The 25,744-nt window shown below is 46.9% G+C and overlaps 1 protein-coding gene across 5 annotated transcripts in view; it reads right to left on the minus strand.

The window, feature by feature from the left end:
* VANGL1 (VANGL planar cell polarity protein 1) overlaps nt 1-25,744 on the minus strand; it is a 54,570-nt gene that overhangs the window by 13,598 nt on the left and 15,228 nt on the right. For all 5 annotated transcript variants that reach the window (XM_065906382.1, XM_065906346.1, XM_065906355.1 and 2 more), the window contains 2 exons: nt 21,703-21,835; nt 16,740-17,347 (listed from right to left, as the gene is read on the minus strand). In XM_065906382.1, the coding sequence (XP_065762454.1) occupies nt 16,740-17,347; nt 21,703-21,835 (741 nt within the window). The remainder of the gene's footprint in view (nt 1-16,739; nt 17,348-21,702; nt 21,836-25,744) is intronic.

The raw sequence follows: 25,744 nt of genomic DNA on the forward strand, positions 1-25,744 counted from the left end.
CCATGTCACCCAGAGAAAGGGTGTCTACCCACGCCCAGCTATGGAAGGGCTGGGCAAATCCACAGCCAGCATCACGCCAGAGCCCTGGGAGGCCTAGGGAGGGCTCAGGGACCAGACAGGTAACATGCGATAGGTGGCATTCTCTTCCTCCAGCCCCGTCTCAACAGAGGCTCCAGAAAGCCCCAGAAGCAACTGTGGACCTGCTCTCCATCCCCACCCCAACTCCCTGCCCCCAAGGTGACAGCTAAAGTGGAAGCTAAAAAAGGAAAAAAAAACAAACCACACACAAAGCTGAGATTTGGATTAAAATCCAGTCTGTCTTTCCTCATCTTTTTGAACACAGTCAACTATGTGATATACGACTGGAGTCTTGCTGACGAGTCGGCATGATCATCCCCTGCATTAAGCACTGGGCTGTGCCGCCTACTTATCAGAGCAGAGGGGTCAGACCCGGTTAGGAGGCGGAGCTCTGTGCCCACGCCCACGCCACGTTCTTCTCCGTGCTCTCCCTCACAACTGGCTATCAGAGTCATTCCTAGTTGCTGTTAACCTCTCTGCCTCGGGCCATCACCCTCTGTCCCTGCACAACTTCAACGTTAGTGTGAACAGAGAAAATGAGCTTTGAGGCACCTGAGTGAGGAGCTCTGCTCAGACCAAGTGACTCTCGCTCCAGTACAACAGTCTGATGTCAATTTCAACCACAAATCTAAGGTCTTTTTGGTTTCTATTCTGGCTCCTGATTCATGCTCTGAATTGGTTGAGTTTGTTCAATAACCAGGATAAAAGAAACACATGACTAACGTATCCTTTGGCACCTCCTGAGGGGACACCCTGCAGGGTACCCTGGCACTGGTCTAGGTCATGGCCCCACAAGGCTAGGATGCAGGAGCACCCCCTGTCCTCAGCCAGTGTGGGGGCTCAGAAGGCTCTGATCTGCCTCTGCTCCTTGTGTGCGTGCTAAATCACTTTAGTTGTGTATGACTCTGTGCAAGCCTATGAATTGTAGACAGCCAGACTCCTCTGTTCATGGGATTCTCCAGGCACGAATACTGGTGTGGGTGGTCATGCCATCCTCCAGGGGATCTTCCTGACCTAGGGATCAAACTTGAATCTCTTATATCTCCTGCACTGGCAGTCAGGTTCCTTACCACTAGCGCCATCCTTAGCATCTTTCAAATATAGCATCTCGCAGGGCCAAAGGAGAACAGACTTCTTTCAGGAAACCTTTCCAACCCACTGGTCCCCACTAATCTCTCAGCAGAGTCTCAAGTGCTAGGGTGGTTCTCCAGCAAGCCTGTCAAAGTTTCTCCCCATCCCCCCAATCAGGGAGACACTATTTGTGGCTTCCCCACAGTGCACGGTACTCGTTGGCCCAGCCTGCTCATTGAGAAAACCCTAAAACTGCCAGAGGTACAGGATCAGTTCTGAGCGTGTATTTCACAAAACCATGGAGTTTCAGAAGCAAAGGGGGCTCCGAGATGAACAAAAGTAAACCCTTCAACTAGTCCCAGTCTCCAGACCAGATCATCTCAAGGCAAGGAGGGAGGCAAGAAAAACCAAGTTGGTGAGAAACGTGCTGCCTCTCTTATCACCATCACAGTCAGAGACAAGAGGCAGTAACCTGGCTGAACAATCCTCATGCAGAAACCCTGTAATACAGGCAGGTGGAGCCTGATTCCAGACTGATTGTGCACAGGGCCCCACCAAAACCTCATGGCAAGGAGCACTTTCCCAAGATACGGAGCTCTGAGCTCAATAATTACTGCATTTTAATACACCCTCCCAAGTCACTACCCAGGGAAATACCTGTCTTTACAGACTGCAAATATGTGGGGAAAATAGCCCATAGATACACATAGCTCATAACAGAAATTCACTGGCGACCTGCACATAAAGACCCAAGTACAGGGCTTCGTGGCTCAGGGGTAAAGATTCAGCCTGCAGATGCAGAAGACAGGGTTTTGATCCCTGGTTCAGGAAGATCTCACAGCACAACGAGTGAGCCTGTCCTCTAGAGCCCCGGAGTCACAGCTACTGAGTCACATGCCACAACTACTAAAGTCTTTGCGCCCCAGAGCCTGTGATCTGCAACACGAGAAGCCACTGCAATGAGAAGCCCACACGCTGCAATTAGAGAAAAGCCCGTGCAGCAACGAAGAACCAGCCACAAATTAAGCAAATAATTTAAAAAGAAAAAAGCAAGTACAGGAACCCCAAGTGGGCCTAGGAAAGGACAACATAGACGATGGAACACCCATGATCAGGACCCGAAGTAGCTGATATCGTTCCCAATGGGAAAGTAACCCCCCAACACTACTTGGTCCAAACTTGAGCTTGCGGACAAGACAGGGCAGCGATGGATCAGCACAGACGTCTGAGGGAATTCAGCATCCACAGTGGAATCTGCAACTCACCCTTGCCTTACTGGCCTATTTTCTTTTCAGGACAGAGAACGTGGAATGTGAAATGCTGCATCTAATCAGCCATGAAACATCTTCCAGTGTCAGTAATAACCATCATACAAGTGCCATGGCAATGGAGAAGAGAGCTCCACCTACGCGCTACATTTCTAAAACACCAAGAGAAGTACCTCTGAACACAGTTCAAATTTAGTTCATAAAACTCTGAAAGACATGCCTTCAAAAAATAAATTCTGAAAAACAAAAAAAATCCATGTCCTATCTATAGCTCTGCAGCCTCCACATGCTCTCTGATAGGGGGAGAAGAATGCACACTGCAAATGGTGCGGGCTTGGGACCCAGATAGCATGACCCTTGATTCTTCCATTATTCTCTGGCCTTGAACAAATTAACTCATTTCTCCACACCCCAGATTCTTCATCTGTAAGCTGAGACTATAACACCACAAGACAATCTCGCTGTAACATGGTATGCGTGTGTGCTAAGTTGCTCAGTTGTGTCTGACTCTTTGAGACCCTATGGACAGTGGCCCTTCAGGCTCCTCTGTCCATGGGATCCTCCAGGCAAGAATGCTGGAGTGGGTTGCCATGCCCTCCTCCAGGGGATCTTCCCAACACTGGGGTCAAACCCACATCTCTTACATCTCCTGAACTGGCAGGCCGGTTCTTTACCACTGGTGCCACCTGGGAAGCCTCTATAACATGCTCAATTGTATAAAATGTATGACTAAAGGGTTAATGAAGTGACGTGTGCAAGCCCAGTGCAGGCAGCTGATCAGAAATTCTAGTGACAGATCGTGAGGTCCAAACATACAGGTCTGAGCTGGGACTGGAGTCACCCATGGTAAATTGTCTCATGAGCATAAATGTCAATGGGGACAATTCCAAAGTTAATGACTTCCTAAGACTTCAACAGTTGGCACTAAGGTCAGGAAAAATGTTGGAGACTCAGAGTCTGCCCTCCACTTTCCTATTTCCCAAGAAGAAGTTGCCTGCCTGGTTTAGGTTTGTTTTAAAGATTAAATGAGATAATAAACTTTAAGGTCCTGACCCAAAGCAAATGGCTTATTAATGGTAGCACTGTCCATGTTTATTGTGGGGGCCAATCTGTCCCCTGTGTGCACCAGTATGACCCTTCCCATCGAGGCCCAACACGTGGGTACCACGAGGACCGGTCCCCTCTGTACTGTTTTCCTTAGGGACTCACTATATATAAAGTCAGGCTATTCTCTGTTTCTATGCAGTATTTGCTGCCAACTCTCTGCTTTCTGAAAAATCAAAACTATAGCTTCCGGGAGTCATCCTGGTATACAATGTAGACCATGCACTGACTTGGAGTCAGAGGGCTCGGAATCCTGCTCTGATCCTGTTGCTCCGTAAACTGTGTAAGTCACTTTTCCTTTTTTGGCCTGTTTACTGGCTGATGATGGAGAGAGAATACCAACTACTGCACTTGGCTATTGAGAAGAGCAAATGAAAAACTGCCATTGAAAGCATCTACAAACTATAAAGGATTATATGAACATAAAGTATTATCATATTACTAAGAAATATGAGTATTTTGTAGCGAGGGATAGGGTTGGTTGTTGGTTAAAATATTCACCCCATTCCTGGACATAAAAAGCATGACTCAATATCTACTTACATCAAATCACAACATTTTAGAAATGAAGAGAGTTTTAGTGTTCACCCACCCAATCATAGACTCAAGAATATAAGAAATCAGAGTCCATCTTGTCCCAACTTCCAATTCAAGCATAAGCTCTTTAAAACACCCCAAAAATCATTCAGCCTATGCTTGGTAAGAAAATGTATTCTCACTCTGTACTAAAATGACCTTATTTTAAGGTCTACCCACTGGTCCACCCCCACCCCCGACTTCCTTCCACACCCAAGGCCCTCTTTCTTGTAAATGTCCAACAAATACTAGAAGAAAACAATTGTGGACATAAATCTCCTCCCTTTTCACCTTCCTACTTTGCAGATAAGGGCTCTGAGACATAAAAAAAAGCACTGCCCCCCGCCGCCCCCCCCACACCCAGTACAGAATTGTCTATTTCCTGTTCATTCACTTTTCCTTGGATTTGACTGGGACTTCCGCAATTAATCTTGTTTTTGTTCAGTCGCTCAGTTGTGCCTAATTCTTTGTGACCCCATGGACTGCAGCATGCCAGGCTTCCCTGTCCTTCACCATCTCCTGGGGTTTTTCAAACTCATGTCCATTGAATCAATGATGCCATCCAACCATCTCATCCTCTGTAGTCCCCTTTTCCTTCTGCCCTCAATCTTTCCCAGCATCAGGGTCTTTTCCAGTAAGTTGGTTCTTGGCATCGACTGGCCAAAGTACTGGAGCTTCAGCTTCAGCATCAGTCCGTCCAATGAACATTCAGGGTCGATTTCCTTTAGGATTGACTCGTTTGATCTCCTTAATCTAGCATATGTTATTAAAATCAGAAATATAAAGGCTTTAGAGCTCACTCATCAGAGGCACACTTTGCAGCTTTATCTTCTCCAGAGCAAAGAGAAAGGGTCTGACAGGGTCAGGTGGGGAAGCCTTGCTCTGGTCTTAGCCACCTCTTTTCAAATGTTAATTGCTTCCTTTAGCTTGTCAACAAAAACAGCTTTCCCAATGTGTGAAAAATGAGAAAGCATTTCTTACATGCTATTGCCCCACACAAACGCTAGCTTTGTAGTTGATAGTGTGGTGCTGGAGAAGACTCTTGAGAGTCCCTTGGGCAGCAAGGAGATCAAACCAGTCAATGACTCCGTGGATGTGAATTTGAGCAAACTCCAGGAGATAGTGAAGGACAGGGGAGCCTGATGTGCTACAGTTCACGGGGTCGCAAAGAGTCGGACACGACTTAGCGACTGAACAATAGCAACAACAGAAAAACCCCACTAATAGGAAGGCATTGGAGAGAGAGTGTTCTGACCACAGAGTGAAATCCCCAAAGCTCCCTTTCAGGGTCAATTTTCATTATCCTGCCAGCCAACTATAAACACTGACATTCAGAAAGATCTTAATGACCAGCCTTCACAATTCCCTCCACAGGCAAGTATTAATAGAAATTACGAACACCCACTAAGTCCCAACTTCTGGGATGGATGTGAATGACACCTCATGGGGCTCACAATCCCATCGATGATGACAACCACCTGAATAGGTAAGTACACGGAGTGACCCGGGGCTGAGACACAGCGTTTGAGTGGAGGTGAAGATCCACAGAGAAGGCAGAGCCGAGTCTTTGAGCTGAGTCTTAAAAGATGAATGATGGTCAAACCTGTGGATAACAGGCTGTTAAGTCAATTCCAGGTGGAGAAAGCATCACAGGCAGAAACAGACTGGTGTTCACCAATCCTCCTAAGTGGCAATGACAAAAACAATGGGGTCGCAGGGGAAGAGCACCAAGGACTGCAGGCAGCTGCCGGAAGCCAGGAGGAGCAAGGGAGGCCTCTTTTTGGGTGCAGAGAAAACATGGCCCTGCCAACACCTCAATTTTGGATTTCTAATCTCCACAACTCAGAGGAAATTGTTTCAAGCCATTCAGTTTGTGGTCCTCGGTGGCTCAATGATAAAAGAATCAACCGGCAATGCAGAAGCTGCAGGAGATGCAGGTTCGATCCCTGGGTGGGGAAGAGCCCCTGGAGGAGGGCAAGGCAACCCACTCCAGTGTTCTTGCCTGGAGAATCCCATGGACACAGAAGCCTGGTGGGCTACAGTCCATAGGGTCACAAAGAGTTGGATATGACTGAAATGACTTAGCACACATGCACGCCAGCAAGTGAATATACTTCTGTAGTACAGAAGGAGGGAGGCAGGTAGAGGGCAAGGCTGGGCTAAGGTTAACCGTGGCTGAGGGCTCTGGACGAATGGCAAAGGAGAGAAGGTGAGCAGAGAGGTCAGTAGGGACACGGGTAGTAGCGAGGGTGAGTCGGCAGTGAAGACCCAGAGGATGCAGCCAGTAAAAGGAGCCTGGGTACCACAGCCACCCCAGCTCCTGCTCCTTAAGGTGCGCTACCCAGTAGATGCATTTTAGGCTGGAAGCAGGTCTTTGAGAAAACTCTAAAATGAAGGATCCACAATGAAAATTGATTCAGTTCTTTGGGAAAATCCCACCCTGGGAGAGAAACGGATGACCTTGATTTGACCTGATTGCTACTTCTTCCCAGGACAGTGAACAAGGCGACAGCTTCCTGGATGTGTCACTGGACTTGGGAGGTAAACTGACTTCCATGTGACTGACGGTCAGGAGTGTTTGCAGGAATGCTGGGACTCATTTATGTGAGCCCCAGAGATGCAAATGTAATTACCCCTGAATGCTGCTGCCACCTCCTCTACTGAGAACTGGACACACAAGTGTTTATACCTCCTGGCCCTCCTGCCCTTTAATTAGAATGCTTGTCCTACAGCAGCACTGGGGCCGGTAGCCTACACAAATCCCACGTAGATAACAGGCAATGATCACCTTGGAACCTGAGAAGAGGGAGCAGCAAAAACTGGAATCTGCTTGTGCTCAGACAGGTCTGGGTTAGGATGCAGGAAGATATGGGAGAAAGGCAGGATTTTTTGGGACCTTGTCATGACAGAGCAGGGGGGACACACATGGCTGCTTGAGATCCCGAAGTGAGGCCCATCCTGAGAGGGGACAGTGGTCAGCATCCCTGTCCTGCTGGTGAGGTCCGAGGAGGCCCTTCCCTAGGCTACATGGATTCCCCGGTGACCCAGGCCTGCTAGAAGCTCAGCTTCAGTGACCACGTTCTCTGAATCGAGATTCGCAAACTGGCAGGTGTCCCTGGATGAGGCTTTGAGCACCAGTTGCAGACAAGCCCTGCAGGGGATCCCACTGAAAGACAGCAAACTGCAAGCAGAAGCCAGGATAGCTATATTTCTGGGAGGAAGAAGGTGAAATGAACGTGCGGCCTGGAGGGCACTCAGGGCACTGCGGGCCCTTTCCTGTCCCTGTTAATAGAAGCACACTAACTGAAACTGCCCACCCTGGCCAAGGACCTCAGTAACCATGTGTGTGAGTTATTGTATGACAGGAGATCATGGCAAGGAACACAGAACTAAGCCACCACCAACCGGAAGAGTTCAGGAAAGGTCAAAAGGAGATACCACGTGTCAACCACCTCCCAGAATCCTTCTCGCTGGACTCCATCTTGACTGAGCAATAGATAAGCCACCAGGAAGGACCCTCAGTCAGAATGACTGGCCAAAGAAAACCTGGAAACTAAACCCATCACCATAAAACCGAGACCGCGAGCCACGTGGCAGAGCAGTTCTGGGCTCCCCCACCCTACTGCTCTCCGCTCGGGTGCCCGTCCCCAATAAAGTCTCTTGCTTTGTCAGCTCGTGTCTCCTTGGACAATTCATTTCTGAATGTTAGACAAGAGCCCACTCTTGGGCCCTAGAAGGGGTCACCCCTTCCTGTAACATCCTCCTTTAAGTTTCTGCTAAGAAAGTGTAACCTGGGAAATACCCTCTCTAATAAAACAAGTAAAGCCACAGCCAGCCAGCTCAGAGATCACACTGTCAGCACTGGAGGGGTCATGAGCACAGAAGTGGCTGGCAGCTTCATACAACACCCCGGTCCTCCTAATCACAGGAACTAAACAACCAGACGCATGGCATCCCTCTAGGCTGGAACATGGCAATCACCAGGAGGTTCCGAGCTAGCTGACACCGCTGATGAGTGAGTCCCCACCTAGGGGATGACCCAGTCACGGCTGACTGTCCCCAAACAGAAAGATGCTGGCAGACCCCCGCACCTGGGGGACCCACGAGCTGTGCTTCCCCTCAAGTGACAGGCTTGGCTATGGCCACATCTGCCCAGAGAGCTTGCAGCCCACTTCCAGGCCAGGGCACAAGCCCCAGCGCACAGTCACTTCCCACAGGGTCCAACCTGGGCTGCACCTGCCATGCCTGCAATGGGGATTCTGCCTTCCAAGCTTTAAACCACTGAGCTGAATCACACCAGATAAACATCAAAGACAGCCACCTGTTCTGGTTGCCTTGAAAAGCAGATTTAGATCAGGACTGAGAGCAGCTCCAGACCCACCCAGGATGCTCGGCTGGCTTACTCTTATCCAGCCTCACATCCCTTGACTCGGGTACCTCCGGCCCTAAGAAGCAGCACAGGTGCCCACATGGAAAGATCTGGAGGCCAAGGGCAACAGGTCTAGCCTTTGGATCTCTACTTACAGAGATTAATCGAGGCCAATACAGAGCAGGACAGGGAAAGAGAGTCCTGTCCACTTGCCCTCGAGGGTTAGCAGAACACACATACTGCACTAAATCACACCCATTGGTCTGTGGAGGGGACGTGCAAAATGCTGGGCTGGCCGCAGGGTGAGTCCCTGGAAAACAGACCACACACCACTCCAGTGTAGACCCACCACCAGCCGCCCAGGGCCCTTGGGGAGACAGTGGAAACCAGGGTCACGTCCCGAGCTCCGATCTGTCTGCCCTGCCTCGGAGCAGGGCCTGTGGGCAGATGCCGTGCGAGGGCAGCCTTCCCAGCTGTGGCTGCTGCCAGCAGGCAGCTGAGCAAACACAGGCCCACAGTGTCCAGCACCTTACACTCTCATTAAAGCCACTTTTAACAGGCACCATGGGGCCAAACCACAAACGGCAGCTCTGACCCACCTTCCAAATTCTCCCACAGCAGAGCAGAGACTGAGCAAAACCCGACACTCTGCTCTTCAGCTCTTACTCATTCTTATCCTTTGTTTCCTTAGGGAGTGGGGATGGGGACTACAACTATCTTTACTGAAGAGGAGTTACACAAGAAGGTATATTTCTACAAATGAGACTGTGTGCGAAGCCATGATCATAAAAAACATGAACCAAGACCTCTGGTGGTCATTTAAAAACATTTCCAACTTCAAAGGTGATGGAGCCAGGCTCTCGAGACAGCTGGTGCTGGTCTTAGACATGGAAGGGAGGGGTCCACAGCCCAGCACAACAACCAAGCCTGATCAGCAGTGTAATCACTGGTTTTGATATTATTTGACCCAGAATCACAGACATAAGATTTCCAGTGGAGACAGATACACCCTGAAAGAACCTTAACCTCCCCAGGAGACTCTCACTTTCTCACCTCTAACTGGAAAGCCAAAGTGCCATGGAGAGAAACAAGGCCCCCTACTCAAGCTGAGAGGAAGCAGGCATGAGCTGGAGGACAACGGGAGCTTTGTTTCATGGGGTCAAGCTATGCTCACTGATCTGTGGTCTCCTGGGGCTTTGGGATCAAAGGTCAACAGTATGGGGAATGTTCCCATCCTTAGCTCAGCCACCACAGATTGGGTGGCTTAAACAACAGAAACTTCTTTTCCTACAGATCTGGAGCCTCAAAGTCAAGTTCAAGGTCTAGCCCATTCAGTTTCTGCTGAAGACTCTCCCTGGCTTGCAGACGGCCGCCTTCTCACTATGCTCTCATATGGTCTTTCCCCAGTCCACATGCACCAGGAGAGAAAGCACACATGTAAGATCTCTGGTGCTTCTTATAGGGACACTAATTTACAAGACCGATGACCTCCCTTAATCTTAGCTACTTCTTTAGAGGTCCTAACTCCAAATACAGCCAAACTGGGGTTTAGAGCTTCAACCTATGGATTTGTATGTGTGTTCAGTTACTCAGTTCTGTCCAACTCTTTAAGACCCTTGGGACTGTAGCCCGCCAGGCTCCTCTGCCCAGGGAAGTTTTCAGGCATGAACACTAGAGTGGGCTGCCATTTCCTCCTCCAGGGGATCCCCACCTAGGGATCAAACCCGCATCTCCTGCATTGCAGGCAGATTCGTTACCACTGAGCCATCAAGAAAGTCCCTCAACCTATGAGTTTGGGGGTACACAATTCAGCCTATAACATTCCATCTCTGGTTCCTCCAAATTCATGTCCTTCTTGCATGCAAAGCACATAAGCACATTCATTCCATCCCCACAATTCCCAAACTCTTATATTATTCCAGCATCAACTCTAAGTGTAAAGCCCAAAATCTCATCTAATCAGATATGGATGGGACTTGAGGCAAAATTCCTCCCCAGCTGTGAACTGTGAAACCACACAAGTTACGCGTTTCCAAAATTTCACGGTGAATCAGGCACGAGAGAGACATTCCCGTTCCAGAAAGACGAAACTGGAAAGAAGGAAGGGGTGAAAGGTCCTAAGCAAGTCCAAAACCTAGCAAGGTAAATTCCATCAGATCTTAACAGTTGAGAATGATCCTTTTTAGCTTAATATTTTGTCCCTGGGGCCCACTGGGGTGGCCCATCAACCCTCCTAAGGCTCTGTGGCCTGGCCCTGCCAATGGAACCAGGCCCACTGAAACCAAGGCAGGGGACCATCCTCTGAACCCAGTGAGGGAGCAGCCTTGCCCCTGAGCCTGTGGCAGGAGTGATGATCCTGAATCACCTTTGGAATCATTCTTCTCTTTTCCTGAAGGATAATGCATGTTCACAGCATTCCCTCATTTTATAACACTTTCTCTGTTTCCTTTAGTCTCAGTTGACAGTGTTTCTACTGGTGTAATCCCATCTTTATTCCTGGCTTCTGATGAGAAGACCGATTCCATCTCTGGTTCACACCTATGCTAATCTCATCAAATGGCTATCAGTCACCTGTTGGTGTTCTCTTTAGTACATGCTTCCTCATTTTTTTGCAATATGGATAAGCTGAGAATTTTTCAAATCTTCAAGTTCTGGTTTCCTTTTGCTTAACAATTCCTTCTTCAATTCCTCTCTTTTCTTCATTTTAAAATAAAGAATAAGGAGGACTCAAGCTGTACCTTCCACAGTTTGCTTAGAAATCTCTTCGGCTAAAAACTCCAATTTCATTGCTTGCAAGTTCTACCTTCCACAAAACACTAGAACAGAAACATAATCCCACAACATTCTTTGCCATTTTACTACAGAGATCACCTTTTCTTCATTGTTCAAATACATGTTCCTTGTTTTCTCATTTATAGCTATAAATTTTGGAGGGAACATATTCATTCTACAATAGTTCTAACACAATGTTGCAACCATGCACAATCATAAATTTCCACTGTTTGAAAATCAATCCAAGAATCATTTCTTCTCATGCATGAGTGGTTCTGTGAGCAGTAACCAGACCTTTGATTAAAAGGTCCACGGTCAATGCCCATTTATAAGGTACTCTTAGTCTCAATGAATGAAATATTGAGTTTAAAAAAAAAACTGGCTGGCTGGATTAGGTACAATGGAGCTTCAGCAATCTGAATATCTCACACAACGGGTCACTGTGTATAGACAAACTTCCCAGAAGACCAAGATGAGAGTTAACTCTGCTTTTGCGGCTTCTGTGTCTTTCTCCTTGCTTATGACTATCAGCTATCACCCTCCAATGATGTTCAATGACCACTGTATAGCAGCTCTTTCTCTGATGTACAGTATGTTACTTCTGGACTCTGGGAGGAATTGAAGTCAATAATTAAATTTTTTTAGAACTATAAGTATATGCAGGCTCTAAAAATGAGAGCCTGAGGTTGTCTTGGGAGCCTGCCACACCATGGACCCTAATGAAACAACCCTTCCAAAAGTCCCTAACTTGTGCAGTCCTGGCTCCTTAAATCTGGGCTGGGGCTTTGACTTGCTCTAAGAAGCGAATGCAATGCAAGGTACTGGTTAAGTTGCAGGCCTAAACCTTCACAGGCCTGAGAACTTCTGCTTAGGAGCCCTGAGACGCTGTAATACACTAATGAAGAATCTACTCCCCAGAGAGGGAAGAAGAGAACCACAGAATAACCTGGACAGGAGAGCAGCCCGATCGCAGTTGACTCACCGCATTACTGCAATCACACAGGGACCATCAGCCAGACCAGCCAAAGAATTGCCCAGTTGAGCCCTGCCACAGAACTATGAGAAATAAAAAGTAATGTTGCCCAAACTAGTAAGTTTTGGGGTAGTTTTAACAGCAACAGAAAAAGAGGTGTTCTTTGGGACATGTGGCAAACAGAAAGTTAAAAAGGTTTGACCAGACAAAGGCTCATACCCACTTACTACTGTGGTAATAAGGCAGAGGTTTGTTTGCTGACTGCTTGAATGAAAGAACCCAAGGGGCTAAGGAACAACTGCAGAGTGGGAGCCAGCCATCTCTGACAGTGCTCTTCATCCCTTCCTGTCCAGCCCGGAAGCTGTGATTTAAATGAGATAGAATAATGTGTATAAAAATAGCTAGCTCTCAGCCTGGCTCACAGTAAGCACTCAAAAAATGCTTAAAAATTTCACTCATGCATTCTTAAAGCAGTGAACATGAACATGTATGTTCCTGGGCACCATGGTGAAATGGTTAAGATCATCCTGGAACCAGCCTGGCCCCAAACCCTACCTCCCACAACTACAAACTGTATGGCCGTAGACCACCTACATAACCCCTCCAAGCCTCAGTTTCCTCATCTGAAAATGAGGAAGACATGCCTGCCTTGCAGGACTGCTGTGACGATTAAATGATTTACATGTTCAGAGTTTAGAAGGTGCCTAGCACATGGTAAGGACTATGTCACTGCTAACGGGTAAGGTTCCCACTGCTGTTGGTTTGTTCTGACACTTGGATTCAGTCCGTCAACTGTACTAGCGGCTACGCTCTAAGTCACAGTATTTACCTTTAAAGATTTCAAAACTGAGAAATCATTAAACGTCATTTCAAGTCTCTTTTCTCCTGGGTTTCTCCCCATATATAGTCACATCAAAATCTCGTAACTGGGGACTTCCCTGGTGGTCCAGTGGCTAGGACTTCATGCTCCCAATACAGGGGGCCCAGCTTCTACCCCTGGTCAGAGAACCAGATCCCACATGCCAAAACTAAGAGTTCGAATGCCATGACTAAGAAAAATTCTGCACGCCACAACTAAGGATCCTGCATGCCACAGTGAAGATCAAAGATTCCTCGTGCCACAATTAAGACCTGGCACACTCAAATAAATATTTTACAAATCCTTAAAAAAAAAAAAATAGTGTTTGGTGAAATTCTGGAAAAGTTAGCAACTCACTGTGAGAATGTGGCCAGGAAAACATGTGAAGCATGTGTGTAGAATTACAACGTGCTGAAACCCCAGGATGCTGTGGAGAACACGGGGATGGGTGTGATGCACAGGAAAAAGCTGGTTCCTTGAGCCTCAAGTATGGCCCTAACCTAGGGCTTGGGGCCCTCAACTATAAAAGGGGGCACCCCCGCAGCACCTGCCCCCACCCCAATGGCAGCAAGAAGGGGAAAGGGAGACATCAGAAAAGCCCTGTTAACCCCTGCAGCACTGCGCAAAGGTTAAAGTATCTTAATCTACTTTAGTATTTCACTTTGCACAACAGGAACCTTTTCCGTTTCTGAAAGTTTTCAAATAAGCCCCCAAAAGCCATTCCCGCCAACAAGCAAGGCTCCTAAAAGTAACTTTTATGACAGCGAAGGAGACACAGATTTTCTTTAAGACACTAAAGAGAAGGTATTCTTCTGACTGTTTTCAAAAATACCTCGGCTGACTCTACAAAATCGCCTGAAAACAAAGCAACAAAAGAATTTGCCATCACTCTGCACCTCAGCCCAACAGGTGGGACTGGAGGAGGAACTTACATAACAGAAGGTGGACCATCCTGACTCCTGATTTTGATGACCCGCTATTCTGCTCCTATTCTGCTCCCCGAGACCTGCTCTTTGTCTATGCCAATTCCCCTTTCCCTCCTGTCTTTTTCTACACTACAAAAGAGCTCAAAAGTTCTATTTCTGGCCCAGTGACTCTTCCAGCCACTGCTGGGTGTGAACCAGATTTAGCCCAAGGCTCGGCAGGTGACAGGCCCACTCAGGCCAGCAGGGAGAGATGGACGCCAAATGTGTCCCAGATCTCAGAGCCTGACTGTCTCATGAGCATCCAGGCCCACCTGAGGGCTCTGTGAGTGAAGACGCCTCTCCTTCCTTGACCATCTTTCTGCCCCACAACCAGGGTCTCCACACAAGGGACAAGGGGCTCCTTATGAAAGCAGGGGAGGAGGAAAACCAATGGTCCTGAGAAGGAGTCAGAAGGAAGATATGGGGCCAGTCCCAGGCCACCTTCTGTCCCCGGGGGAGCTGGGGAAAGAGGCTTCAAGATTAGCCAGAATGGACCAAGCAGCTGCCAGTCATGGTGAGGACAACCCTGAGGCGTCTATGATAAGCCCTTGGCCACACAGAACACCCAGCCCTGCCTCCCGGGTGCAGGTCACCTCTGGCCAGTGACCCACATGGTAAGGAACCAGCATCACCCACAACTGTCTGAACGTACCACGGCACGCATCCTGGGGCCGTTTTGTGTCCCCTCCCCGCTCCTGGCCCAGCATGCAGAGCAAGCAGTGTTGAAGCATGGAAGCCCCTGGAGGGAGTCAGTCCCACTGCATGGACGACTTAAAGTGAGAAGTCGCCTTTCCCTTTTCCACCTCTGCAGGTGGGATTCACACAGCTACAGCCGAGCCAAAACTCGAAACCGTGGCAGGCTCGCTACGGGCCAGTGTCCTAGCTACTGACATTTACAGAGTTCCAAATGTCACTTATCTCTCTGCAACCAGAGCTGGATTTCTCTCCACCCTCCTGATTTGGGCCAAACCTGTCCATTCCTGAGACAGATGTGGGGTTGGGCTTTATTGTTGTGACTGTCTAAAGGGCCCTCATCCTCTTGGGTTCCCACCCATTCCAAGGCCTGTGTCAACAATTGTCCACTGGCCTGTCTCCAAGGAGTTTTGGGACAAAGCTTGAGGCAGCGACCCTGTGCCTCTGGAGCTCTGCACACAGCAGACATTTAATACAAGCCTGCTGGTCATTCTCCAATGTAAAATATGGGGGAAAATTCCTGTTTGAGATGAATAAGCAGCGGTGACTTACTTGCCTTCAGAGCCCCACGGGCACCCACAAAGGACTGAATACACCTGGCTCTGCAGTGCCAAGCATGGGAATCAGACACCGATTCCCTCCAAGGATTGGTCAAGGTGGCACAGTCCTTGACTGCTAAACCACCCAGCCCTTGGGTGGTATGAGCTGAGCCAGAGGAATGACAGATCCGTGCCAATACCGAGATGGTTTGGCAATATAACTGACTCCAAACCAGAGTTAGGCCACCTCCCCCAGCCCCAGCCAAAACTATGACAAAGCCCATTGTTCTGATCCCCACTAAGGTACCCTTGCCATCTTGGCTGCTCTGCAGTATCACAGCAATGACAGCTACCATCAGCAAAGCACATACCACATGCCAAGCAGATACACACACTGACACACATTGCCCGAGGAGGCAGGAGAGCCCTATGAGAAGACAATGTCAGACATCTCAGACTGTTCTCTCACCTGTAACCATCTGGGTGCCAACCGTGTGCCATGCTCTAGGTCAGGCACTGGGGATGCAAAGAAGAATAAAATACAGCACCTGTCCTCAGGAGCCCACAGTTTGTGGAAGAAAACAAAAATAGGCCAGTGACAAAAAGTGACAAATGCTATAATGAGGACATTAACTCAGGCCTGGCTTCATGGGATCTGGTAGATTCTAAACAAAGCTAGCCATGTTCTTTTGTATAAATTACTTAAAATCCCTAAAGCCCTGTTGCCTCATCTGAAATATAGACAAGCTCTATGAAGACAATCTATATGATGTGCTTATCTCAAGGTAAATAAAAACAAAGCAGAACAAAATGCTGAATACAATAAATAATGATGATTACTCTTTTAGTTAATAAACAAATAATTAGATTTCATGTATAGATTTCAAATATGACATCTTAAAGTATTTCTAGTTTTTTCTCATGTATACATTTCCAACTCTTACAAGTTTAGAGTCTCTAATCTACACCTGATTCTTTACTGGAAGGTCACTACGGTGACCATATAATTTATTGCCCAAATCAGGAAACCTCTGAGAGTAGGGGAGAAAGGAATGATTAATAATTCCACTGGGACAACACAGTAAACCAGATGTACCATTATGAACAAAACTGTTGATCACTCCATCACTCACAGGCTGATTTTGGGGGCAGGGTCAGCAGCCATCACTAAAGCTTCCTTTCTCCATCATTCTTAAGAGCTGCGAACAATTTTGGAAACAGGCCCAACAAAACTCCAACCTGGAAGACAGCCAGTCCCTGTGACATGCCATCCAGAATTCAGCAAAGTCAATGTACATGAATTTCCCCCTCCACACACACGCATACACACACAGCTCCTCCCAAAACCTGAAAAAAAGTGTCAGACCCTGGTCTTGCTCTTGGCACCTGGCAACATCCCCCACTTGTTGTAGACCTAACTGTCTTCTAGCGAAACAGCAGTGGTCCTTTCCGCCCCGGAAGAGCCCCCTCACCTCAGGTGTCCCAGGCTGTAGAAGCGGGACTCGCCGTCGGCCGAGCGGACCACCTGCAGTGTGAACATGGGCTGCAGCTGCCTGAGCTCGAGCAGGACGACGGCCAGGTAGTGGATGAAGAGGAGCGCGTCCACCAGAGAGACGGCATATTGCACGATGCCCTGGTAATTTCGGTCCCGCGAGTCCAAAATGCGGACCCCGTAAAAAAGCCAATAGGAGACCACGAAGAGAAAGATGAGGACCAACAGCAGGGCGCGGAACACGAAGACCCGCGGCATGTCAGCTCTCTGCTTGCGGAAAAACAGCGCCCAGGTCCCGATGAGCAGAATGAGGAGCTTGAACGCCACGGAGATGAAGAGTCCCTCGCAGATGGTGCCGCAAGGCTCCAGCTCGTCCCGCCACAAGATGGGGGGCAGCAGGATGAAGGCGATGGGGGTGAGGAAGACCAGGAGTCCGAGCACCGCAGCCACGGTGAGCCCCAGGTAGCGCCTGCAGTCCAGCCCCACGCTGTCCTCCATGTCCTTGCTGATGCGGGCGATGTCCTCCTGTGAGATGCTGTGTTCCGACGTGCCAGTGATGGCCGTGGTGGTCTCGCCCCAGTTGTCATCCTGATCGGGAGAGAAGAGTGAGGACAGACGGCCACACGGCACGCTTCATGTTAGACCACAAAGCCCACAGACGCACGGGGGACGGGAGGGCCCGCCTTCTTCAACCACAGTCCACACGTGTGGGCTTCCTGGGAAATGAAGCCTGATACACACATAGGCTTTCTGGGAAATGAAGGCTTAACTCTCTAAATAGAGGAATTTTTAAACTATGACAATTTTCCTTTAAGTTTTGCGAACTATACCATATATTTACCTTTTCCAACAGAGAAAACATAACTTGACCTGTTTGCGGGTGATTTATTATTACAACAGTGACTAGCATCCACTGTGTTGGAATTCCTGAGAGGCTCGGTGATAAGACAATCTGCTGTTAGAAAATCGTGTGCAAGTTCACCTACAGCCCAAGGAGAAAACCTTCTGCATCTCCTTCTTGATTCACGGCTGGGCCATAAAGGCTTACAAAGTCCATCTCTCGGAAGTGGGGAGTAATAGTAGTCTCTGCCCTCCAGGAGCTCTGAGGAGTGAAGATCTTGCACAGGAGGGAATTTACATGGTTATGTACAAACCAAAGCCCGCCTGTAGTTGGTACACACATTTTTTTTTTAAACTGCCACAATGTTTTTAAGACCCATTTAATAAGTATCAAGCACTCTGTGATATTTCTCATTGAATAAGCAAAACAGATTCAAGTATCGATGGCCCAGACAGCTCAAAAATTCCTTCTTAAACACGAGTTCCTGTGACAAATTGAGCATCAAAGGTATAAAAATACTGAGATTGAGACTTCCCTGGTGGTCCAGTGGCTAAGACTCTATGCTCCCAATGCAGGAGGCCCAGGTTCGATCCCTGGTCAGGAAACTAGATCCCACATGTCACAACTAAAGATCATGCAGGCTGCGGCCAAGATGGAAGATCCATGTGCTGCAATTATGACCTAGCCAAATAAGTAAATAAATAAACTTTATAAAATACCAAGATTACTAGAATGTGTGTCTTTTACGATCTTGCTTTCTCTTGCTTTTTAAAGTCTGTGATTATTTGGAGCAATTGTCTCCTCACTTAACATGATCCAGTTGTCAGGGTTTTAAACAGTTTTGCTATTTCTCTGGCAAAGACGACTCCGTTCCAAAGCAATGACAGAGCAAGAAGACGATGAAAAGCCCCACTGGGTCTAAAGGGGTCTGCCTCAGAAATTTGTGTGTATGATTTAAGTTGGAAAAAACAGTCAGATATGGTGGTAAGCTGGGTGAAATTAATGCATAAGATACCAATTTCAAAAAATCTAGTCTAAGTTAATAGCTGAATCGGCAAGCTAGAGATCTCACAGCTAAACAATAACCTCAAATCTAGTAACAATAAATAAATATGATTTAAATGCATAGGCTACAGAAAGAAACAGTAGTGGTGGCAATAAAGATCTGAACCTATGAACAAATAGTTCTTTGACTCAGAAAGTTACAAGTATCATATACTAAGAAGTTGTTATTTAAGTACAAGTATCATATACTAAGAAGTTGTTTATTTAAGATAACAGCCAGAAGCAACCACTATTCTCTCATTGCTGGTGGAAGTACGAATGGTATAATCTTTCTTGAAAACTGGTCTAGTAGTTTCATACAAATGTGACTTTACACTTAACTGGATAGCCCCAGTAATTCCACTTCCAGGTTTTTACCCCAAATAAATGAAAACATGTGTCCACAAAAAGATTTGTACAAGAATGTTCTTAATAGTTTTATTTTCATAATAGCCCAAAGTGGTGCAGCTCAAATGTCTATCCATAGGAAGAAGAATGGATAACAAACTGTGACATATGCATACACTAAAACACTATTGCTGAAACACAGCAAAACATGGATAAACCTCAAAGTTACGATGCTGAGTGAAAAAAGGTCCAAAACAAAATATGATTCCAATTACATTAAATTCTAAAACAGGCAAAACTAATCTATAGCGATTGAATCAAAGCAAGGCTTGCCTTGGAGGGGGTTGGGGGCAGGGATTGACTGGGAAAACATGAGAACTTTCTAGAGTGATAGAAATATACATTTTAATAGCAGGGTGGGCAGGTTATATGGATTTATTCAGCTGTTACAACTTATTGAATTATACACTTAAGATCTGTTCATATCTCTGGGTAAATTTACTTCAATTCTGTAAAAAGAAAAAAATCACAAGCATGGGACGAAATAGCTACACATTCAAAGATGGACAACTTGCTTTAACCTAAGGTGAGTCTGTAGACTATAGCCCACCAAGCTCCTCCGTCCATGGGCTTTTCCAGGCAAGAATACTACAGTGGGTTGCCATTTCCTTCTCCAGGGGATATTCCTAACCCATGCATCTCCTGCATTGGAGGTGAATTCTTTAACACTGAGCCACCTGGGAAGCCAACAGTTTAGTAAAATAAGTTATTTTGTTACACTCTTAGTGAAGGCAAATATTAGATTCCATGTTTTGCACTGGGCTTAATATTCAGCTGATGATCAGTACTGAAATAATGATCACTAGTGTTGTGGTTATTTGGTTGACGTTGCTGATTTAGTTACTCATCCTTTTTCCTGCCAAAGAGCTGCTAACTAAATCCCCTGTCCATTTTAAGAATGTGTGCACACTTGAGCCCCAAAATGAAGATGTCCAAGGTCTTCCCAAACTTGAGGTTCTCAGAATAGAAAGGATTTCAGACCCTCTAACTCAATCCCCTAGATTTTCAATAAAGAAAATGAGGTCCAGAAAGGTTGGACATGCCCAAGGTCACATAGGTGCTGAGAAGTACAGCCTCCAAATGCCCATTTCAGTGCTTTTCCCTGGTGTAAACACCAACAGCTTCCTAATGTAACTTTAGAGTAAGATGTAGACATGACAGATGAACTGCCTTCACAGTAGGCCACCAGCACCTGTGAATTCATCCAAGAAGAAACTGACCCCTAGAGCACTTAGGGGTGGTCCAATCTTAGGACTAGCCCAGTTTATTTCACCACTCCTCTGGCCCTCTGGCTCTCCATCCCTATATCTGTCCCAGAGCCAAGGCAGGAAGTGCAACAGTCAGGACTAAAGTCATTTACTTATCACGGAACAAACGCCACATTCACCCACAACTGCAGCTTTGGCTTCTAACAGCATCTCGTGTGCTCTGAAGAATTCCAATTTCAGTCCCTATATCTGCTTACCAATGCATATCTGTCTGTACTTTTAAGAACATACAGATACATGGTTATCTGTATCTGTGCAGCTGTGTGGGCACCCATTCATTTATTTGGAGCCAAGGCTGGACATGCATATACTTACAGAGAGTGTGCAAACACATTTCTGAGTATAACTCAGACGTTTATTCAAATCAAGTGGACTGTGAGACAGTTGGAACCCAGAGAGAAGAACACAATTTTTTTTTAAAATTAATAAATAGACAATACTTTAAAACTGGGTGATTTGGGGACTTCCCTGGCGGTCCAGTAGGTAAGACCTCGCCTTCCAACGCAAGAGGTGCAGCTCTGACCCCTGTTTTGGGAGCTTGGATCCCATATGCCTTGCGGCCAAAAAACCAAAACATAAAACAGAAACAGCATTGAGACAAATTCAGTAAAAAAAAACTTTAAAAATAGTCCACAGGAAAAAAAAAATTTGGGTGATTTCACATTAAATCCTAATTTCCAGCTTTTCTTAAATATTGCAAGAAGACCCAGGAACACTAAATTCCTGCATTCTTGCACAGTGATAAGCATTCAGAACTGAGAAGCTGCCACTCTTTTGACAGAAGAAATACATTCTCCAGGTGCCAGACTCCATCACTCCATGCTACAGCCCTGACGCTGATGTACCACACAGATTGCTAGCCAAGCTAGCCTGATAGATCTTTGCCTCTTCTGTGTAACCCAGGGCCCATTTCATTCACTTTTATTTCCCTATCAGGCATCTAAGTGTGTGGCCTCTGGTTTGGTGAGGCTCCGTCTGGGCTGTCCTAACCTCTCTGCTCCTCTTCCCAACATGACTCGGGGGCTCTGGAGAGCAAGCTTCACGCTCTTCTACTCTGTTCTGCTTTGGAATGAGTCTCCAGAGCCCACAGCCTGCAACTCTTCCTTCCCTGTCCTGTCATCAGCCCTGGCTGGCTTCTTTTCAACACCATTCCAAGCAAGCCAACCAATCACACTTCAGAATAATCCTCAAGCTGGCCAATCGCAGGACAGGCTGTTCTTAGACCAACAAGAAACCACGGGACATAGATAAACTAATTAACATGCTAGAAAAATAAAGATAAAAACCCAAGAGAACCTATGGCAACAAGACTTAGGAAAACATTTACAGAAAAGAAGCCTGATCAAGCGGCAGTGTACTTACAGACTGCCTTTGATCCTTACCTGAGCTTCCTCTGTCCGAGCAGAATCATTTGCCAACAGGGGCTCTCCAGTGGGAGCTTGAATGGTGACAGATTTTTCTGACCCCCTGCCATCTTTATTCCGGGGTGACTTGTGCCTCTCTCTATTTCTTTCCCTGAAAAAACATGAAAGATGATCAGCTAGCACACTTATATCACGTTAATTAACCCTCATCAAAACATGTTATGAATTTCATCTTGAATTTAAGAAAATTCTGCAGATACACACACACACACACACTGTGCCAATCCCCAATACCCACCGCCACCCCCACTGTGAGGAATAAGTTGATCTTTATTCCCTACTTACTATTTTCTTTCTGGCACTCTCAGACCCAAAACAAAGACTGTCACTCCTTCTCTCTCAACAGTGGTCATGTTTTTTCAAAGTCTAATATTGTGAATTTTAGAATGTCTGTAGATAAGGCACATTTCACTGTAAGATTGCTGATTTGATTATAATTTGCCTAAACTTATTTTCTAGGACATTATTTTATTGGGACAACACAGCAAAATACTTAAGCTTTGGTCTGCCCAAAAAAATCTGGGACATACTGTCAACCCTACACCTTTGGACAAGAGAAGAAAGGAGATTCTAAACCAAGAGAATCACTTATTTCTCTTTCCTACAAATTTGAAACTAAAAGTCATTCTCATAGGTTCTAGATGAACTCAAGGCACCCACAGAAACAGACAAAAGCTAGGACAAATGACACCAAGACGTACACACATGTGCGTGTGCGTGTGTGTGTGCGCGTTTTCTCTAAGGAAAGCAGGCTGCTGAATCATTTTACCCCAGATAAATTTTCTGAGTGGTCTTCTAGGGTGATTTAGGAAAGCACTCTGCTCTCGGTCAATGCTGAAATTACGAAAGAATTAACCACTGTGCAAGTCATGACCTGGACACTGACCATCTATGAAGACTGGTACCCCCAAGCCCAACTGTGAACAGTCCACCCAGGAGCCCCACCAAGGGAGCCCCTCAGTGACCAAGAATAAGTTCCCTCAACTTCTGTCCTACAGGTCGCCCTGATGTCAGTCCCCCTTTCCTTACCCAGGTGTCCTCCTCCCCAAGGTTTCCAGGTAGAACAGAAGCATCGCACACACACACTGCAGAGACAGTCAGATTTTGGTTCTGTCCCTATTTGATGTGCCAGCTTGCACAAACTCAACCTGCCAGCTAAGGAAAGTGTCTCACGAGTGGCTCAATGGGTGAAGTCACGAGCCCCTGCAGTCGGTGACCTTGAACACACCCTGAAGGGAGTGCAGGGCAGAGAGTAGGAATGAGACCATCTATGCTCTGGGAAAACTGGCAGAACAGGACTTCAGACAAGATATTTCCAGGAGAAAGTTTTATGAACCCAATTTCTCACATCTTTTCATACTTAGAAAAGCACTAAATTCATTAAGAGATCATTTGCTCCTCGTGACTAGCAGCAACCTTCTACCAAGATGTGGGCTTAACTGCACGTACCCGCTTCGTCAAGTCATATACACGCTCACCCCCCACCCCTCACCACCTTTTCGCAGCAGTTCCTCAGAGCTATCTGAGATGTTGTCTATTATGCTTTAGTTCTCAGGAAGTCCCAAATAAAAGTAAACTCATAGCTCCCATGCTGTGTGTTTTATTTTAATCAACAAACCTCTGAAAACCTGTTTTACCATCTATGAAATGGGGATAATAATCACACTACATAGACATAAGGATGTGAAATAATACATAGTAGCAATAATGTTAACAAAAGCTATAATTATTGCTGTTACCATCAGCACATGGCAAAGAATGTGACTTGACTTGGTGAAGCAGAGTATGTGTTCCTTGGAGAAAGATGAAAAGGAAGCTTTTAACATACAATCAACCCCTCTTACCTTGCACAGTATTTCTCCTATTAATCTACTTAGCTAACAGAATCACACACGGACTTCCTGTGGGGTCAGACTTCTGCCTTATCCATACCTCCCTAGGATAAGCCCTGGTTAATTCCCTCGAAGGGGAGGGAGGCTCCAGCTGTCCCAGAGACGCTTTCAGTGATAGCATCTCTAATCCCTAAGGCATAATCTATCATTACAATCTACTGCTAAATAAGAGTCCAGAAAGAGATGTGTTCTCATCAACACTGATGTTTTATTTTAACTGGGCAACTAGGGAAATGGCTAAGAGATTTTGTTTGTTTATCCAGAGATGTGTCTCATTGGCAATCACCCTGCTCCCCACCCCAATGCACACAGCACTTTGTTTGCTCAGTCATGTCAAACTCTTAGCAGCCCCATGGACTGTAGCCACCAGGCTCTTCTGTCCATGGAATTCTCCAGGCAAGAATACTGGAGTGGGTTGCCATTTCCTATTCCAGGGGATTTTCCCGACCCAGGGATCGAACCCATGTCTCCTGCATCTCCTGCAATGGCAGGCGGATTCTTTACCGCTGCGCCACCTGGGGACCCCAAAGAGCACCTTACCAAGTGCTTTATTATATGAAACTTGTCCAATCCCAATAATAACTCTATGTGGTATTATTGTCAGCATCTTATACCTGAGGAAACTGAGGCTTATGGAGGTTGAGGGACTCCCCAAAGTCAGAGTAAGCGGCAGAGCAGGGTGTGAACCCACTTTCTTGATTCAGACCCTCTACGCTGCACCATCTGAAGAGCAAATGGAAGATTCTGTAGCCTAAGTATTCCTAACGCTCATTCTCACACCCCGAACTTGAACTACCAGAGCTGCGGAATCTGCCTTTGAAGCTACTTCTAGAAGTCATGACTGGACCCTGACCTTGGAGAACACAACGCAGTGTGCCCAACACTCTGGCCTGCCAAAGACAACCACTTCAAAAGGACTCCCTGTGAGAAACAATAAGCGATTTGGGAGTGATTTCCCATGTGTCTGGGCAGTCTTAGAATGAGCTGTTTAGACTAAGTCTGGAATCACTGCTCCCCAGGGCCCCACCTCAGCCAGGCCAGACCAAGGCACCCCCTCCTCTCACTGCTCCCACTTTCCCCAACTGCTCTCACATCTATCACTGTCCTGCCATCTGCCAAGTCACGTGCTCCCCTGACCCCATCTATCTATTCACTGGACCCACGGGTCAAATCCTGTGACAGCACAAATTCCACCGGCAATCAAAATTCTTTCACTGTGTGCCAATTTCTGCAGCCTGAACACTACTAGGGCCAGAAGCAGGCAGGGAACCACTCGGGGTTGGAAACAGCCCCTTGGGGGGCCAGCTATCCCTCGACTTGACCCCAGTGGGCCTAGTCTGGTGCTTAAAGGGCCCAACCGTTTCCAAAGGGGAAGTGATCTCTACAATTCCCCTGGTAACAGCAAAGCTAAACCAGATAAGGAACTATTACCTGATAACCCCCGGAAGGTTTCTGATCCTCCAAGACTGAAAACCTAAACCAGTGCTTCTCAAGATTTGAATGTACAGACAAGCCACCTGGGGTGCAGATTAAGTACAGATTCGCTGGCCCCACCCCCAGAGAAATAGTCTGGAGCAGAGAGACAACAGGAATCTGCCCTTTTCATCAGCACCCCAGCTGATTAGGATGCAGGAAACTGCTCAAGGCTTTCCCACCCAAATGCGGCTCAGGGAGGAGGGACATGGAATAACTTAGCCCTATTGGTGAAATGCCCTGCATACAGCGAGGGCCTGATAATGGGAGCCGTGAGTGCAATGCTTAGCTATACAAGGTACAGTGTGGCTTCTACAATAAAACAGCATTAAGTGGATGAGGCTGGGAGCGGGACTCAGGACACTCTGCACTGGGTCCAGAACCAAGAGCTTTCCACATGCTGTCAAGTAAGGGGCCAATGGAAAGCTTCCTCTATCAACTCAGCGTGGGCTGTGCATCACGCTGGTCCTTGTTGAGGGAGCAAGACCTGTTGTACAGCTTTTGTAAAAATCACTGGTCCTGAATGACTGCTCTGGGAAGGTGCCTGAGCCTGGACTACGTAGAGAAGTCCAGCAAAAATGCTGCCATACAGCACTTTCCAGAATGCAGAGCTATGAGCCCAGTATGGCTGCCTC

Source organism: Muntiacus reevesi, chromosome 1, assembly GCF_963930625.1.
Source record: "Muntiacus reevesi chromosome 1, mMunRee1.1, whole genome shotgun sequence".
Lineage (NCBI taxonomy): Eukaryota > Metazoa > Chordata > Mammalia > Artiodactyla > Cervidae > Muntiacus > Muntiacus reevesi.